This window comes from Saccopteryx bilineata, chromosome 8 (genome assembly GCF_036850765.1).
Source record: "Saccopteryx bilineata isolate mSacBil1 chromosome 8, mSacBil1_pri_phased_curated, whole genome shotgun sequence".
Taxonomy (NCBI): Eukaryota; Metazoa; Chordata; class Mammalia; order Chiroptera; family Emballonuridae; genus Saccopteryx; species Saccopteryx bilineata.
In genome coordinates this window covers 86,496,108-86,514,736 of record NC_089497.1, presented here as the reverse complement: position 1 = coordinate 86,514,736, position 18,629 = coordinate 86,496,108, and the positions used below count along the sequence as shown (strand labels likewise).

General features: G+C 36.4%; 1 protein-coding gene and 1 non-coding gene across 12 annotated transcripts in view; both read right to left on the bottom strand.

The window, feature by feature from the left end:
• Positions 1 to 18,629, bottom strand: part of PHC3 (polyhomeotic homolog 3) — an 81,470-nt gene that overhangs the window by 9,667 nt on the left and 53,174 nt on the right. For 9 of the 11 annotated variants that reach the window (XR_010726912.1, XM_066241881.1, XM_066241884.1 and 6 more), the window contains 5 exons: positions 17,637 to 17,887; positions 15,772 to 15,931; positions 10,019 to 10,133; positions 5,749 to 5,881; positions 5,426 to 5,657 (listed from right to left, as the gene is read on the bottom strand). Coding sequence is in view for 10 of the 11 variants with exons in the window: in XM_066241881.1 (XP_066097978.1) it covers positions 5,426 to 5,657; positions 5,749 to 5,881; positions 10,019 to 10,133; positions 15,772 to 15,931; positions 17,637 to 17,887 (891 nt within the window). In the remaining variant the exon portion in view is untranslated. Of the gene's footprint in view, positions 1 to 5,076; positions 5,250 to 5,425; positions 5,658 to 5,748; positions 5,882 to 10,018; positions 10,134 to 15,771; positions 15,932 to 17,636; positions 17,888 to 18,629 lie in introns of those variants that run through there. The other 2 variants (XM_066241886.1, XM_066241888.1) reach the window with 2 other exon arrangements.
• On the bottom strand, positions 4,327 to 4,474 carry LOC136312374 (small nucleolar RNA SNORA57). The gene has a single exon (XR_010726967.1). It is a non-coding gene; the product is annotated as a small nucleolar RNA SNORA57 (small nucleolar RNA).

Below are 18,629 nucleotides of genomic sequence, written 5' to 3'. Positions count from 1 at the left end.
CCGGGATCCACCCGACATGCCCACCAGGGGGCGATGCTCTGCCCATCTGGGGCGTCGCTCTGCTGCAACCAGAGCCATTCCAGTGCCTGAGGCAGAGGCCACAGAGCCATCCTCAGCATCTGGGCCAACTCTGCTCCAATGGAGCCTCGCTGCGGGAGGGGAAGAGAGAGACAGAGAGAAAGGAGAGGGGGAGGGGTGGAGAAGCAGATGGGCGCTTCTCCTGTGTGCCCTGGCCGGGAATCGAACCCGGGACTCCTGCACGCCAGGCCGACACTCTACCACTGAGCCAACCGGCCAGGGCCGCAAGTTTCTTTAATTAAGGAACTGAGAGGAAAAAATGCAAAATGTAGAAGCTTCCTTAGACTTAGCACTCTAAGAGAAAACAAAGAAAAAGATAAAAAATGGAAATGCTTACATAACACTATTGGATACTACAGCTTTGCAGAAATGATTATCTTTCTATTGTAAATGTATCATTCTCTTGTTTATATAGATAATGATGTCATGCCTATAACCCCAGCACCAAGCACAAAGCACTATAGGCTCTAAATGTATATATTTTGGAGTAAGGACTGAATGTGTGAATAAACAAAAAATTGAATCTGCTATAGAGAACTACCTGTAAGAGTAATACAAACACTTTCTTCTGTGTTCAGCTGTGTGGCCATCTTTTCTCTTGGTTATTTCTTTTTCCTGTTTCCTCTACAGCTGTCAGCTTATCAATTTCTAGATTTTAATAATTTCTCAGACTTTTAAACTTGACATTTCAAAAGTATCCTCTGCAAAATTATTATGGTTTTGCCATGTGCCATATAAAATAAATTATACAGTTAAAATGGGATTACTCACCACAGAAAAGCCCCTTTTCTTTTCCCAGAGGTAGCTCTCAGAACTGGGCAGACAAACTGACTAATCTTGCGTCTAGTTGTGACTTCATCCTTCTGTATCTGAAAGAACTAATGTTCTTCTCTCTTCAGTCTTATTTACAAGAACACAGGAAAGAAAAGAAGAGAGAGAAAGATAGAGTAGGACTTACTTAGGGTCAGAAAACAGGAACAATAAGAAGTAATGAGAACCAGAAGAGCTACATTTGGGAATAGAAACAAGGAGTTCTCCAAGGGGAAAATATGTAACACGTTCTTATTCCTCTGCATTATGAGAACCTTCTGCAAATGTCTTCTTGTAGGTGGACAATAAATGTATCAGCAAAATAATACAGAACAAAAAATGTTTTGGAAACAACATGATAATATATGAATACATTATCTTCAGAATTTTAGATCACAACTTTCTTAAGCCAACAAAGAAAGTGGGGGCAGGGGGGTTATACTATACATTAGCATAGAAATGATAAAAATAAAGTAACTTTAAGAAGAAAAAAAGGAAAAAAAAAGAAGCAAATATGCTTCTAGAAAATCATTAGAGAAAAATGAATTTTTAAATTCTAGATGCTCAAAGTATATTGAGCTAAAGTTCTATGAGTTTCTGACATTAGAATATACTTCTGTAAAATGACTGGCACCCTAGGGATATGTACAAAACATATCCCAACTGCACTAACTCAGTTGGCTTTATGTCACCAAAAGGAGCTATCAGGATGTGCACAGATCTCAACACATGGGCACGGGTCTCAACTGAACTTGGCAAGCACCCAGTCACTTTTCCAGAGAAACCCAAAATAAACTCACCCTGCACAAAAGATGACTTCAGTAAGGTTGGTAAAAAGATATCACCCGTCACTCAATACTATGTATAGTATAATCAAGCTCCAATGTTAGTATTATGAAAACCAGTCAAGAGTCATGTTTTATACAATTCCTACACTTTATATGCCTACAAGAACCGAATCTACTGCAGATTCACAGATTAGTAAATACAGAATAAACTGATGTTTGCAAAAGGCAGTTCACTGTTTCAAGGAAGAGTTAAAGAAGATAACTGCAATTAAGTAAAAAGAATCTTTTCTGTAGAGAACTTTTTAATACACAAAAATTTAGAAAATATTTTTCATTCTGGTAACAGCTCTGAGATTTGGGTGTACTGTGTATTGGCTATATTATAGTCCCACCAGAATGGTTCAGAAGATGACATTATACAAAGAGGAGCAAGAGAAAACTCTAGGAATAAATACAGGTGCCCTGATAAAAGAGGAAAGCCTACCCTCAACTAGAAAGAAACAAAATACAAAAGATGACAAAATTTACAAGCTTGTTCATTCTATGAAAAAACCTTGGGAGTAGCCTGACCAGGCGGTGGTGCAGTGGATAGAGCGTCAGACTGGGATGCGGAGGATCTAGGTTCAAGACCCCGAGGTCGCCAGCTTGAGCACGGGCTCATCTGGTTTGAGCAAAGCTCACCAGCTTCAACCCAAGGTCACTGGTTCGAGCAAGGGGTTATTCAGTCTGCTGAAGGCCCACGGTCAAGGCACATATGAGAAAGCAATCAATGAACAACTAAGGTGTCGCAACGAAAAACTAATGATTGATGCTTCTCATCTCTCTTTGTTCCTGTCTATCCTTATCTATCCCTCTCTCTAACTCTCTGTCTCTGCAAAAAAAAAAAAAAAAAAACCCTTGGGAGTAGACTACTTGGAAAAAAACACAGAAACAAACAGCCCTGAATGAGGTTTTGAAAGAGGCTCAAGCCCTGGCCGGTTGGCTCAGCGGTAGAGCGTCGGCCTAGCGTGCGGAGGACCCGGGTTCGATTCCCGGCCAGGGCACATAGGAGAAGCGCCCATTTGCTTCTCCACCCCTCCGCCGCGCTTTCCTCACTGTCTCTCTCTTCCCCTCCCGCAGCCAAGGCTCCATTGGAGCAAAGATGGCCCAGGCGCTGGGCATGGCTCTGTGGCCTCTGCCTCAGGCGCTAGAGTGGCTCTGGTCACAATATGGCGACGCCCAGGATGGGCAGAGCACCGCCCCTGGTGGGCGTGCCGGGTGGATCCCGGTGGGGCGCATGCGGGAGTCTGTCTGACTGTCTCTCCCTGTTTCCAGCTTCAGAAAAATGAAAAAAGAAAAAAGAAAAAAAAAAAAAAAAAAAAAAAAAAAAAAAAAATAAAAAAGAAAAAAAAAAGAAAGAGGCTCAAAAGGAAGTTTACAAAGGCCAAAGGAGCAGAGAGAAATGACGAGAAAGGCTTGTTCTGGAATGAGATTTACCCTTAAGCTACAGGTATTGCACAGAGAAAAATTTTGAGAAAGATACAATGATCACAAATAAGCTTGTTATTTAACCTATCAAAGCAGTTTGGAAATACTCCCATTTAATCAGTAAAAGAAAAGCAGTCATATTAAGCAGACTCCTAAACAGTCCCAAGCAATCCTTAATTATAAGGCAATCTCCTTTTAATGACATGTAATGTTCTCTATACACTTGCAACAAAAAAGTGTCTTGATGAGCTCAATAAGACAACACCTTAAGTTAGAAGCAATGATAATTTTTTTTATTCGAATGAGACAAAAGAGTTAGCCTTTGTTCTAACCAAGCAGCCAGGAGTAGCCTCATGGCAAATGGATGCTGGGGAAATTCGCCCTGAGAAAGCATATGAAGTGGCAGAAGAATGGGCACTATTACTTGTTCATTAACCAGCCACCCTCTTCAGACCACCCACCCCAGAGGAAAAGAAACACTTTCCCTCTGATGAAAAGTCCAGCTAACAAACAGCTATTTGGAAGCCCCCCGTGGAAGGCCGAGACTACTTTTGAAGATGACAGGATCAAAGTCTGGCCTAGGAAGTTAGTATAAATTTTTATGGTTAAATCTCAAGATATCTAAACTGGTCTAAAATCTAAAGTTTATTTCATTAAGTATTAAAACCACAATAAGTAAAGACTCATCATCCTCTACTACATCTGTTTTAAAGCAGACTCTCAATCTACTTGATCAGCACTTAACTTACACATAAGTTTTCTTAGGTGCATACTAAAAAATCTTCCCATGAAAAATGTATCCCCCTTTAAACAATTTCTTCTTTTTTTAAAAGTGACCACATCTTGTTTTTCTTTAAAAAAAGAACTTATTTAGCATTTCTCAAATAAGCTATTGAAAAAATAAGTGAATAAAATCTCATAGAGTTCTGTATATAAAGTCAAGTGGCTCACAGATATTTTTTAAAAGCAGTAGTACTGCTGAATATACTTTCTTTACTCTCACAGCACATTAGCTGTAAGTTTGTATCTAAGACAGTGGTCACCTTCATAAAAAGATTAATTAGCAAAAATAGCTGGATTAATTTTAATAAACTTAGAGACGCCCTCAAAGGGGATATATTTTTTCTTTCTATTTATTTATTTATTTATTTAATTTATTTATTTATTTATTTATTTTTATTTTCCGTGTCCCGGCGCTTGAGGATAGAACCGGCAGACTGGAAACCGTCGGCACCGAAGACATGACGCCGAGAGGGCCGGGCCCTTTCCCTCTGCCTCCGTACATTACGGGGATCGGGACCGCACGCCCGACCCCCGCCAAGAAGAGGAGGGTAAAGGGGATATATTTTTTGGGAAAGTTTGTGTCAAAAAAAAAGTATGACTCACAATAAAACCAAAATGGAACATTTTTAAATCACCTTGTGTTCCATATTCATAAGGTCAGAGTGAATGATAAGATTTGTTGATTTAAAAATATATTGTCTTATATAACCAGTGGGATCTCATCATGAGCAAAGGTGGTCTTTAGAAGCCAGCCCATTGGAGAAAATGGCTATTAAAGATTACTGTTGCATTAAAGAAAAAAAGATTAAAGAACATAAAGACTAAGCTAATAGAAAGAATACCAAAATGAGAGAGCAGAAAAAAACATAAGAAAGTTACCCTCAATATTGGGATAGAATATCAAAACTGAACGTTAGTTGTCTACTTAAAAATATCAAATTTCAGAACTGTTCTTGATATCTACTTATTGTAAAGAATCAAAGAATGCAGATTCCTTTAAAAGAACCAGTGTGAGTTTTTAAAAGAAACCAAAACTTCATAATATTCTAAAAGGTCTTAGTTTTCAAAAATGTAAAAAAAAAATTATAGTCTCTCTTATTTCTTTTTAAAATGGTTAAGTTGGGAGGAAAAGGAGGAAACAGAATAGAAAAATAGAAGAGCAGAAAGGAAGACATGTCTGACTCAATCTCTCTACTGACCTCTCGAAAGAAATCAGACTGAAGAGAAGAGAGCACCTTTAATATCTTCACCGGCTGGGGTATCACAGCAGAAGCAGGACTAGTCAGTTTATAGCGACTTGGTATGAGAAAATACCCAGTTGTGCTGAGGGAATAAGCAAGAGGAAACAAATCACATTTCAATAGCAAATGTCATTTAACTAATATATACACATAAGAATTTCTCTAGCCCTTTCGTGCAATAAGTGTGGATGGATCTAACATTATTTCTGTGTGTGAATGCACAAGAAAAATACTAATGCTGAGTGCTGAATTACATACCAGGCAAAGAATGAATGAAGGCCCAGACGTCATCAACCGTCCATATAGAGGGCTCTGCTTGTGCAACTGGGAGCAAGTCACTGTTCTCAGGCATCTTCCTAATTCTCACATCCCGGAGCTCACGCTCTCTCTCCCGCTCACTCTGCCTGCGAAGACGTGTTGTCATAGCAGATGGCACAGGATCTTCATGAGAAGCCAAGTCTTCTTCTGCAGATGGATAAGTAATCGGAAGCTGGAAAATGTAGTACAAGTAAAATACAGCATTGTACTTTCCTTGCATTACAGAAAAGGGTATTGTACATCGAAGCAAGGTTTCTACAGACCTGCCTAAGGATATGTTCTCTTGCTGCCCCATCAGGGCCACTTGGACGACGGCCACGATGCCCAAGACTTTGATTATCAGGCTTACGATTCCAACGACTAAGTGCAAATTTTTTAGAACAGCTAACATTGTACCTAAGAAATTCAAGTAAGAAAAAATATTAAGTGATATATGGTATACTGTATTTAGTAGTTAATAATGACTTTAAAGTGAATTTGTGAATCAGTAACTGCCATAATACTTCATTAAGAACTATAATATCTCAGAAAGAAAACCACAGTGTTCAACAAATTTACTAATGCTAGCAGTCAAAAACTGGTCTCTGTATAATGTACCTCTCAATCTAATACTGGGCAAGTATTGATATTTTCTCCTAATAACAGCATTGATAGTGGGAAACTTTCTGCAAAATAGAAAAAACAACTGATTTCTACAACAGCATAATAATTCAAGGTTCCAGGAGAAAAAGAACTTATGAATTAACTATTCAGATGTTTATCCAAATGAGTATATTCCCAAGTAATATGTTCTGAGTAGGGATTAATAAAAATAGGTTAATATAATAAAGAGAAAATTTTCAAATGGCTAGTAAAAGATTTTTAAAATATCACTGTAATCAAAGACTGAAAATATAAAGTTGAGATTTCAAAATTACCCAAGGAATTCATAGGTCACTCTTCAAGAAACTTAAAAATATCTAATTATTTAAAATTGACTGGAAGATTTTTATTTTATCAAATAGACTAATATCTTTTAACATAAATTTTTATAAGGCATAACAACAGTGAGAACAGTTTTGTGCCATTTATTGGGTTCCAAGACCTTAGAACAGGGGCCATCATGTTGATGATCCCATGCTCAAGCTGGCAGCCATGTGCTCAAGCTGGTGAGCCTGCACTCAAGCTGGTGTGCCTGTGCTCAAGCCAGCAACCTCAGGGTTTCAAACCTGGGACCTCAGCATTCCAGGTTGATGCTCTATCCACTGTGCCACCACCGGTCAGGCTATACTTCTGAATTTTTTCAACCACTTCAAAATTTAAAAACCATCCTTAACCTAGAGGTCATACAAAAATAGGCTACAGGAATGACTCAGTCTGGGCAGTTTGTCACCCCTGTCCCTAGAAAGAAGAGCGAAAAGAAATCATCCAAGAAACATATTTCTGAAAAGCTACAGAAAGACTAAAAATAATACATGCAGTTCATTTTTTACACATATAAAACTGCCACTGTAATTTATTTTCAAAACTCTTTTGCTCTAAGAAGGTTTTTCAGAAAAATGACCAGAGTAAATCTCAACTTAACTTTTTTTTTTTAAATCAATGAGGTGTTTTATTGGGGTGGCCATACTCACATCGAAAGCCTTGCCTATTAGGCACTTTGAGTAAGAGGAAAAATCGTGTTATACTTTGTCCTGTCTTTTACTAGCTACAGTAATATCCTCTCTTCATTTGTGTGTCACCAGTGCTCAACATAACACCTGACATGCAGTAGATGCTCCAAGTTTACTGAAAATATGCAAGCTCATCCCTTATCTTGATCTCTTATCTTCCCCTCCCCGCACACATACTTATGTGCTTTCTCTAATGAAGATATCCTCACTCATTTGGAATCAATTGGGTAGCCTCTGGGAGGAAAAGGAGGAAACAGAATAGAAAAATAGAAGAGCAGAAAGGAAGACATGTCTGACTCAATCTCTCTACTGACCTCTCGAAAGAAATCAGACTGAAGAGAAGAGAGCACCTTTAATATCTTCACCGGCTGGGGTATCACAGCAGAAGCAGGACTGGTCAGTTTATAGCGACTTGGTATGAGAAAATACCCAGTTAGTTGCAAACCTAGTTGAGATAATGCTCTTTCCCTAGGTAGTTGGTATTTAACTTGTCCTGCCCTCTCATGCTTATTTAATTGTAGTATTTGTGAATTTTACAATAGTCTGAAAGCCAGGAGATCCTGAGCAGTTGCAAGGGAGCTAGACCTGCCTTCCATCTTTCTATCGAGGTTATTTTATAACTGTTCTAGGACCCAGGTACAGAGAACAAAATTAATTTTCCTCATGTACATTTTATAAAAATATCAGGAAGTGGAAGTAAAAGTGCATTATGAGATAAACAGGTCTTTTCCCCCCCTCAAAATATAAAAAAAAAAGTGTTCTGATGGCCACCTCCTTTCACCCTCAAACAATTTAACAAGCTCCTGCTGTGTTCATTATGCTCACTAATGAGCTCGGCTCTGTGGGTTTCTAATTTCCACTCTTTCTTTTTTTCTTTTTTTCTTTTTTTTGATGAGAGGAGGGAAGATAATGGAGCAGACTCCGCATACAACCCGACCTGGATTCACCCAGCAACCCCATCTGGGACCAGTGCTCTCGTACCGAGCCATTTTTAGCACCTGAGGCCAATGAGCTCCAATGGAGGTATCTCCACCACCTGGGGCCATGCTCAAATCACTAGAGCCCCTAGCTGTGGGAGAGGAAGGAGAGGAGGATAAGGAGAGAAAGGAGAGAGAGGAGGAGAGAAGCAGATGGGTGCTTCTCGTGTGTGCCCTGACTGGGGATCAAATCCAGGATATCCACATGCCAAGTTGACACTCTGTTCACTGAGGAACCGCCCAGGGCCTCTAATTTTCACTCTTACCAACTGACAAAACTACTTTCACCACTGACTAACGATCAGAAAAGAGACACTAACTTTACATTTGCTGTTGTTAGTCCCTAAGTATTTTGTCTCCGAGACAGTTGTGTGAACAGCAGCAGTCCTTCCTGACCAATCTACCCTCTCCTCTGTGCTCTCCTATCTTCATTTCCCTAAGTTAGGCCCCTACCTTCTAAAGAGGTTCACATAAAAGTGTAACTCTGTAACAGCTCAGCACTCATCTCTGGGAGAAAAGTGATGGCAGTGTTAAAAGACTTGAAATGTTTCTAAAAAGTCAAGAAATTTAAAGTACTCTGAAAGGCAGTCTTTTCCTTTAGAGTTTTTAATCATTTAGAACCACAGAGCCACTATACTTTCTTGTGGTATATACACAAAGTGGAAGACACCCAAGTTAAATAGGAGTTACATAATTTTATTAGGATTATCAATCACATGAAAGAATATCTGAAACCAATGAACTCATTTTAGGAAGAAAATTCTTTTACTTATTTAATAGTATAATACTTATAATACTAAGTTTTACTAACTATATTTTAGTGATACCATACTAAATAATATGTTCAACAAGAAATTCCCTAGATATATAAAATTAAGGTCTTAAACTTTTTGGAACAGAGAATAAATTTCAAAATAAACAAACTGCATACATTTCACCTTTAGTGGTAAATACCAATACTAGGATTTATTATGTTGACTGTAAACAAAAAGTCAACCATGTATTTCTTTAGCAAAATGGTTTTATTTGAGAACAAGGAACTGCAACCCAGGACATGCAACCATAGTGAGCCATGAAGAGTCATATACTTCTTCCCTTACGCTTGTCCATTTTTCTATTCTATTCTATTTCCTCAATGAAGGCGAGGAAATTCTTATATATAGTGGAAAAGTAGGTTGGGAAGGGTTATTAACAGTTTCCCAGTGTACCTTATGAACAACATAGGGTATTAGAGCTCCCCCTTCTGGCCTCTCTACATTGCTTTAATGAGGTTCCTGTTAATGAATATTTTATCATTATCAGAATCAAAGGGGTTTTCTAAAAAGTGTAAACTAAACTTGAGACAGGATCAATGGATACTAAGCATTCCTTTCGTTGTCAATACTATTTTGCCTGTAATATTACTAATGAAAATACAGATTTAGAAAAGAGATACTTTGCTGATAATGTAACAATGTGGGGAACATACAATAGCTGTCCTATTTAGAAACCTAAAATTAGTAGGGTACAGTTAAAACAAAAGAAAACATTTAAAAAAAAAACAAAGTAAATCTAAGTATTTCAATATTGTTTTAAATATCAGGTGATAAAACAAAAACTGTTCTGCTATGTGGGGACTACTACACTAGCCTATTCACAGAAGGGATTCTCCCAAGCATATTTTTACCACCACAAGATTGCTACTTTAATATTAGATTATGCTGTAAAACTAATTGTGTTATGAATATGTAATTTTCACTCAGCAAAATTTAATAACTAAATACGAAAGTAGCTCCACATAATGTCTATTTGATATTATTCTTCTATATTGGATAGGTCTGACTATTGGTAAACTCTAAAAGTTTTTTGGTTTGTTACAGTGGTTGTTGGTTTGTGCTTTAGGAAATTTAAAATAATAGAGATACCTTTTGGCACATGACATAGTGCAGAATCGTTTTGACCGTAGAAATTCATTAGCATATCCCATCTTCCCACAGAATTCACACTTGAGCAACTCACTGTCCATTTCTTCTAATGTCTCTAAAAAAGAAAGAAACAAAGGAAAAAACTTCCAAATATAATTTTGGCAAATTTTCTTTTACCCTCTGTGTTGGTTGGACGGTCTGCTAGTTTAAACACTCCAGAAATCTTAAAGGAATGATCTTTAAACTTTTTTTTCTTTCTTTTTTTTTTTAGCGAGAAAGAGACAGAGAGAGAGAGAGACAGAGAAAGAGACAAATAGAAACAGACAGGAAGGGAGAAATGAGAAGCCTCAATTCTTCGTTGTGGCATCTTAGTTGTTCACTCATTGCTTTCTCATAAGTTCCTTGACTGGGGGACTGCAGCCAAGCCAGTAACACCTTGCTCAAGCCAGCGACCTTGGGCTTCAAGCCAGCAACTTTTGGGCTCAAGCCAGCAACCATGGGGTCATGTCTAGGATCCCATGCTCAAGTCAGCGACCCCACGGTTCAAGCCAAACGAGCCCGTGCTCACGCCGGCAACCTAGAGGTTTGGAACCTGGTCTTCTGCATCCCAGGCCAATGCTCTATCCACTGCACCATTGCCTGGTCAGGTGATCTTTGAACTTTTCAATCCACAGCCACTTTGGCAGAGCAAAGTCACCAAACCAACCAGCCTCCATAAATTCCTTCTTTCTCCTGCATAAAAATTTTATCGAGTTTCCTCTATATACATAAGCCAATCATTTTAAAGGTTCATTGTAGTAAGAATTCAACATATCTAACATGTGCAAATAACTTTATTAAGCACTGTAATTTCTATAGCAGAAAATATTTAATCCTAACTGGAGAGAATAAGGATGACCTCAAATAGAAGGTACATTTTGATGTCTGATGTTAGAAAACCATGTAAAATAATTAACATTCTCAAAGATCCACAGTATAAAATTAGACAGAGGTAGACACATCTAATTATTAAGCACTCCCTACATTACACTTCCTTTTAGTTATATCATATAAAAATTACTTAATCTTTAAATCACCAATAGTTTTGTAATTTCTAACCTCTGCTTCTTTTGGTCAAGATGCCTTCTATTAAGCCAGAATGCCCTTTCTCTACCTCTCTATCGATAACCTTCTTTGAGCCATACTACAACCCAAAGAAACTTCCTATCTAAAGCCTCAAGTATTATTCAGAAGCAGTCACCTGCAGGCAAGCAACTTAATCTTTATGATTCACAGTTTCCTCATCTGTAATATGGAGTTTAAAATGCCCTTCCCAAAGAATTCCACACTACAAAAAAAGAATTGAAGACTACAAAAAAGTGAGAGTTCTATTTCCAATTCTCTACATAAGAACTAAGAGTGCCATCCTGGTTAGAGCATCATCTCGAAATCTCGAAGTGCAGAGGTTGCCAGTTCAATTCCTGATCAGGGCACATACAGGAAAAGATCTATGTTCCTGTCTTTTCCTCCCTCCCTCCCTCCCTCCCTCCCTCCCTCCCTCCCTCTCTCCCGCCCTCCCTCTCTCTTTCTTTCTCTCTCTCTCTCCCCCCCTTCCTCTCTTGTAAAATAAGTAAAAATAAGTAAATCCCTTCCTCAATAAGTAAAAATTAAAAAAAACAAAAAACTAAGAGTACCAAGAACAACTATAAGTGCTTAGGAGATACTTCAATGAAAACTTAAATTCTTAAATCCACTATATTTTTCCATTTTTTTGCATCCTCATAATTCCTATGCCAAGTTATGTAAAATACACACACAAAAAAGCACTCCACTAACTAAGTCTTCTGTGAACTCCATATGTGCTCTTCTATGTTATTCATTAACCAAGATTTGTTAAGATGAAAGAGGCTCTGAAATGCAGACCTGGAAAACATGTACTCAATAAGTTTAAGTTCACAATATCCTAGTGTTACTGGAGAAGCAAATGGCAGAGTACCAAGTCAAGTGAAGCTAGCAAAAACTATTCAAATACACACAAATACAAAGGACATCCAAATACACTGCTCACAAATATTAGAGGATATTTTATAGCTTCATATTCATTTTGAAATACCCCCTAATTTTTGTGAGCAGTATACATCGTCATGACTGATCAAATCATAAACTGGCAAGTGATCATTTTAAGGAAATTCTCAAGACTACCTTTATAAGAAAAAGTCATCTATTGCTACTAATAGCAATGAAGAAGAAACAGTCTCAAAACAAGTAAAATTAAAATTGCTCCTTCCAATGACCTAGAGATGTGGCCCAACACCACATTCCTTGGACCTTATATCCTAACTTTCAGGAATATTGTATTACTCTAATGGACAATATGCAATAGTTGCTAATGGAATACTTTATAAAGGAGAAGAAAATGTTTTTGCTGGTGAGAGAGGGGAGATCTCAAACAGGTATGTTATAAATGTTAAAAACCTAACAAAAACAGAACATCAGTTTTATTTCTCATAAAGAAAAGAACAAAACAGCATACTAATATATTGAGGATAATTACTTAGACTCAGATGTTAATTCACTACTGTACACCCCTGATTATATTAAATGTTATATAATTAAACTGAATTGTATGAACTGCAGTACCATCATCAGAATCAATAAAAGATAAAATATGGCATTTTTTAATTTACTGGTAGTTGCTCTCCTACAGTCATTTATATACCACTTTGACTTTCATGGAATATTTACTATGAGAAGTCTATAATACAGGATTCTTTGACATAAAGGAGATTTAGTGATACTTTCCCTTGAACAAATTTAATCACCTCTTGATTAAAGAGTATATCCTTCTAAACAAAATACTGGCAAACCGAATACAATAACATATTAAAAAAATAATACATCATGATCAAGTGGGATTCATCCCAGAATCTCAAGGATGGTTCAACATACGTAAAACGGTTAACGTAATACACCATATCAACAAAACAAAGAACAAAAACCACATGATCTTATCAATAGATGCAGAAAAGGCTTTCGATAAAATACAACACAATTTTATGTTTAAGACTCTCAACAAAATGGGTATAGAAGGAAAATATCTCAACATGATAAAGGCCATATATGATAAACCATCAGCCAACATCATATTAAACGGCATAAAACTGAGGACTTTCTACCTTAAATCAGGAACAAGACAGGGTTGTCCACTCTCTCCACTCTTATTTAACGTGGTGCTAGAAGTTCTAGCCAGAGCAATCGGACAAGACAAAGAAATAAAAGGCATCCATATCGGAAAAGAAGAAGTAAAGGTATCACTTTTTGCTGATGATATGATCCTATACATCGAAAACCCGAAGGACTCCACAAAAAGATTATTAGAAACAATAAACCAATACAATAAGGTCGCAGGATACAAAATTAACATACAAAAGTCCATAGCCTTTCTATATGCCAACAATGATATATTAGAAAACGAACTCAAAAAAATAATCCCCTTCACGATTGCAACAAAAAAAATAAAATACCTAGGAATAAACATAACAAAGAATGTAAAGGACCTATATAACGAAAACTACAAGGCATTATTAAGAGAAATAGAAAAAGACACAATGAGATGGAAAAATATTCCTTGTTCTTGGATAGGAAGAATAAATATAATTAAAATGGCCATATTACCCAAAGCAATATATAAATTTAATGCAATTCCCATCAAAATTCCTATGAGATTTTTTAAAGAAATGGAACAAAAAATCATCAGATTTATATGGAACTATAAAAAACCCCGAATAGCCAAAATAATCCTAAGGAAAAAGAATGAAGCTGGGGGCATTACAATACCTGACTGTAAGCTATATTATAGGGCCACGATAATCAAAACAGCATGGTATTGGCAGAAAAATAGACATTCAGACCAATGGAACAGAATATAAAGCCCAGAAATAAAACCACATATATATGGTCAAATAATCTTTGATAAAGGGGCCAACAACACACAATGGAGAAAAGAAAGCCTCTTCAACAAATGGTGTTGGGAAAACTGGAAAGCCACATGCAAAAGAATGAAACTCGACTACAGCCTGTCCCCGTGTACTAAAATTAATTCAAAATGGATCAAAGACCTAAATATAAGACCTGAAACAATAAAGTACATAGAAGAAGACATAGGTACTAAACTCATGGACCTGGGTTTTAAAGAACATTTTATGAACTTGACTCCAATGGCAAGAGAAGTGAAGGCAAAGATAAATCAATGGGACTACATCAGAATTAAAAGTTTTTGCTCAGCAAGAGAAACTGATATCAAAATAAACAGACAGCCAACTAAATGGGAAATGATATTTTCAAACAACAGCTCAGATAAGGGCCTAATATCCAAAATTTACAAAGAACTCATAAAACTCAACAACAAATAAACAAACAATCCAATAAAAAATGGGAAGAGGACATGAACAGACACTTCTCCCAGGAAGAGATACAAATGGCCAACAGATATATGAAAAGATGCTCAGCTTCATTAGTTATTAGAGAAATGCAAATCAAAACTACAATGAGATACCACCTCACCCCTGTTAGATTAGCTATTATCAACAAGACAGGTAATAGCAAATGTTGGAGAGGCTGCGGAGAAAAGGGAACTCTCATCCACTGTTGGTGGGACTGTAAAGTAGTACAACCATTATGGAAGAAAGTATGGTGGTTCCTCAAAAAACTGAAAATAGAACTACCTTATGACCCAGCAATCCCTCTACTGGGTATATACCCCAAAACCTCAGAAACATTGATACGTAAAGACACATGTAGCCCCATGTTCATTGCAGCACTGTTCACAGTGGCCAAGACATGGAAACAACCAAAAAGCCCTTCAATAGAAGACTGGATAAAGAAGATGTGGCACATATACACTATGGAATACTACTCAGCCATAAGAAATGATGACATCAGATCATTTACAGCAAAATGGTGGGATCTTGATAACATTATACGGAGTGAAATAAGTAAATCAGAAAAAAACAAGAACTACATGATTCCATACATTGGTGGAACATAAAAACGAGACTAAGAGACATGGACAAGAGTGTGGTGGTTACCAGGGGTGGGGGGAGGGAGGACATGGGAGGGAGGGAGGGAGAAAGTTAGGGGGAGGGGGAGGGGCACAGAGAACTAGATAGAGGGTGACGGAGGACAATCTGACTTTGGGCGAGGGGTATGCAACATAATTTAATGACAAAATAACCTAGACATGTTTTCTTTGAATATATGTACCCTGATTTATTAATGTCATCCCATTACCATTAATAAAAATTTATTTAAAAAAAAAGAATAAAAAGGTAAAAAAAGAAAAAAAAAAAAAGAGTATATCCTTAATAAAGCTGTAATACTCAACTGATATCAAACACCAGAACATGGAAAGTCTAAAACCAAACAACCTAGAAGCTCTAACTTTCTAAGCAAACTCAATAAAACAGTCATTTATTTAAGCTGGCTTAGAAAAAAATGAAGACAGAAAATTGGTTGTTTTGATTCTAAAATTTGAATTACTTTCATGTGTAATGGAATTTTTCCTACCCACACTCTTTCAAAAGTCAAAATGACATTATTCAAATTAACACCAATCTTGTTATTTTTATTAATAAAATTTGGTCATTAAGAAAGAGTCTGGTTAGCTTTCCCATTATTTTAGTCAAATAATGCATTACATGAGAATGTTTCTAAGTAAATACTTCTAAGTAAAAGTCAAAGTTAATGTAAGGGTATCTTAAGTAAAACCCACAAACCTTCTGCAATCATGTCTTCCATCTCTGTGTCAGATGAATTATCTGCATGCTTTGTGTTATTCTGTAGCTCCGGCTGAACACACACAGTATTTACCACCTGATTATCCAAAAGAGGCCTTTTCTTCACAGGCTGTTCTATTAACAAAGATGAACGACTCACCTTTAAAAGAAACAGATTATAATGAAATAATCTTTTTAAAGACTTTCAGAAATAAGTTGGTTAAAAACCTCTTGGAAAGAATGGTATCTGTGATAATTTGCTCATTTGGTTGATCCAATAGTCATTACATGCTTAATTCCTTAACAAAAGGTTAGGCATCTGTACATTAACACTTATAGTCCAGGTTGTCAGTAATATGGATGCTTCAAAGTGTCAAATGGGAACCTAGCATCCTAGTTTAGGCAATTAGTTATGAAAAAGTCTTTCCTTTAAAATCATAATAAATTTTTACTTGCCAGTTTCTTTAATTTTCTTCTGCAACAACTTTTAAGATTTATTTTTCATGTGTAAAGCTTTTTATCTATAAGGTTATCTCCTCAGGATAGATCATTATTATGTGTACAATATAGATAAAGGCAAAAAATGAGCAGAGGACATTAACAGACATTTCTACAAAGAAGACATACAGATGGCCAACAGACGTGAAAAGACTGTCAATATTACTAATCATCAGAGAAATGCAAATAAAAACCACAATGAGATACCACCTCACACCACTCAGAATGGATATGATCAAAGTCAACAAATAAATGTTGTCGAGAATATGAACAAAAGGGAACCTTCGTGAACTCTTGGTGGGAGTGCAAATAGCCATTATGAAAGACAGTATGGAGATTTGGAGATTCCTCAAAAAACTATAAAAAGAACTACCATGTGACCCAGCAATTTCATCACTGGGTATTTAGCCAAAGCAATCCAAAACACTAATTCAAAAAGACATATACACCCCTATGTTCACAGCAGTATCATTAACAATAGTCAAGATATGGAAGCAACCCATGTGCCCATCCACAGACTTAATAAATAAGTGGTACATACAGTATATGTAAAATATTACTCAGCTATGAAAAAGAATGAAACCTTGCCATTTACATACATGGTAAACTGACAACAAACTAACTGATCAGGCAACCAATTATCACAATACAAGACCTTTCCTACCCATAAATCTCAAAAGTCAGATGATTCAAGTATCTTCAAAATACACTATTTTGTTTTCTTTGATTTTGGCCACTCATCTTTGATTTATTTTCTAAGGAAAAATGTTCATCTCTAGATAGTAGCATATAAAATATATACAATTAGTCTCAAATTATAAGACCTTTAATAGTAGCTACTTTGAAGTGAACATTTTAAAGCATTTTTAAAAATCTGATTGAAGACTGAGATATAAGAATAGCGAGAATATCTATTTGCTAACTATTCAATATAAACCATCAACTGGGTAACTTCAGAAGGATTAGGTTATTGGGAAGTTACTTTCTGTACTCAAGTTAAAGTTCACAAAGTATCATAATATACAAGAAACACAATTTTTAAAAAATGACATTTTAAGTGTCATTTCAGTCCCCTTAAAAGAACACATAGGAAAATTTATTTCATTGGAATAAACTTCCAGTTACCTTTCTCTAAAAAGTATAAAATTGATATCTTTACATCCTCAAGTTTTTCCTCAGTTTATACATCTAAATAGCTAGCATAAAATTCTAGAAGTATATAATATATACATGATACATACAGAGATAAATTTTACATGTGATTTTTTAAAATAAAATTATAAGCTTTTTATTACAGAATAATAGGCTAAATTTTAAAATAATGTTACACCAATTATTTTAAAAATATACATTTGCTTGTCACTTACAGGAAACGGCTCCAATCCCTCCTGAATCACAAAGCCTTCGATAACATGGGTCAAGATCTGTGGTTTAACAATGGCCTGTGGAGGTTTGTTTTCTATATTGGGAATGCTACTAAGCATAGATGTACTATTAGTCCTTGTGGTAGCAGCTGGAAGTAAGAGTGGAGGAGGAGGAACAGAAACGTGTGAAGGATCTGAAGGAGATTTAATCACTGAAGCGCTGACTGATGCCACAGCAGGTAATTCCACTTGCTCTGAAAAAAAATTTTTTTTAATCTTTAGCATTCTGCCCAGGCAAATATGAAAGAAAATTTAAAAAATAATAATCATTAATAACAATAACAGTTAATATCTGGTGCTTAAAAAAACATTCTAAAAACTGTACTATCTCATTTAATCTGTACAATGACCTTTCAAGATAGAAACCACTTTTATACCCACTTTACAGAATAAGGGGGTCACTTACTCAGTTATCATTCCAACTATGGTTAAAAGGAACTATCCCATAAGACACGACTATGTTTTAGAATGTCAATTTAAGAATAATTACTGAAATGGCTGCTTTTCCAAAAATTGTAAGCAATATAGGTATTAAATTCCCTATGTTACTGTTTATATATTCCAAATGGTATGGGGGGGGGTGCTTAGAAAGTATGCTTAAATAAAAGGGGGCATGAAATCCATAGAATAAGATTTTAATGAACTACACAGGTTACATCACCTTTATTTCAAGCAGTGAGGCTAATCCAAATCCATGCAGAAATGTTCTTTGTGTTTTTGGGTTTTTTTTAACTCTTCAGTGGCACTGTATGTGTCAATCTGAGGAACACTACTACCAGGCAATTGCCAAATGTTGGGCTGGATCACTGCGATTCCTCCCTTTCAAACTCTTGAAGACCACAGTAAGATAGCCCCGACAGCCTGTGATGGAGGCTTTACCTATCCGTCCATTCAACAGCACTGAACCTTTACTGCCTGTATTAAAGTGGAAAGACG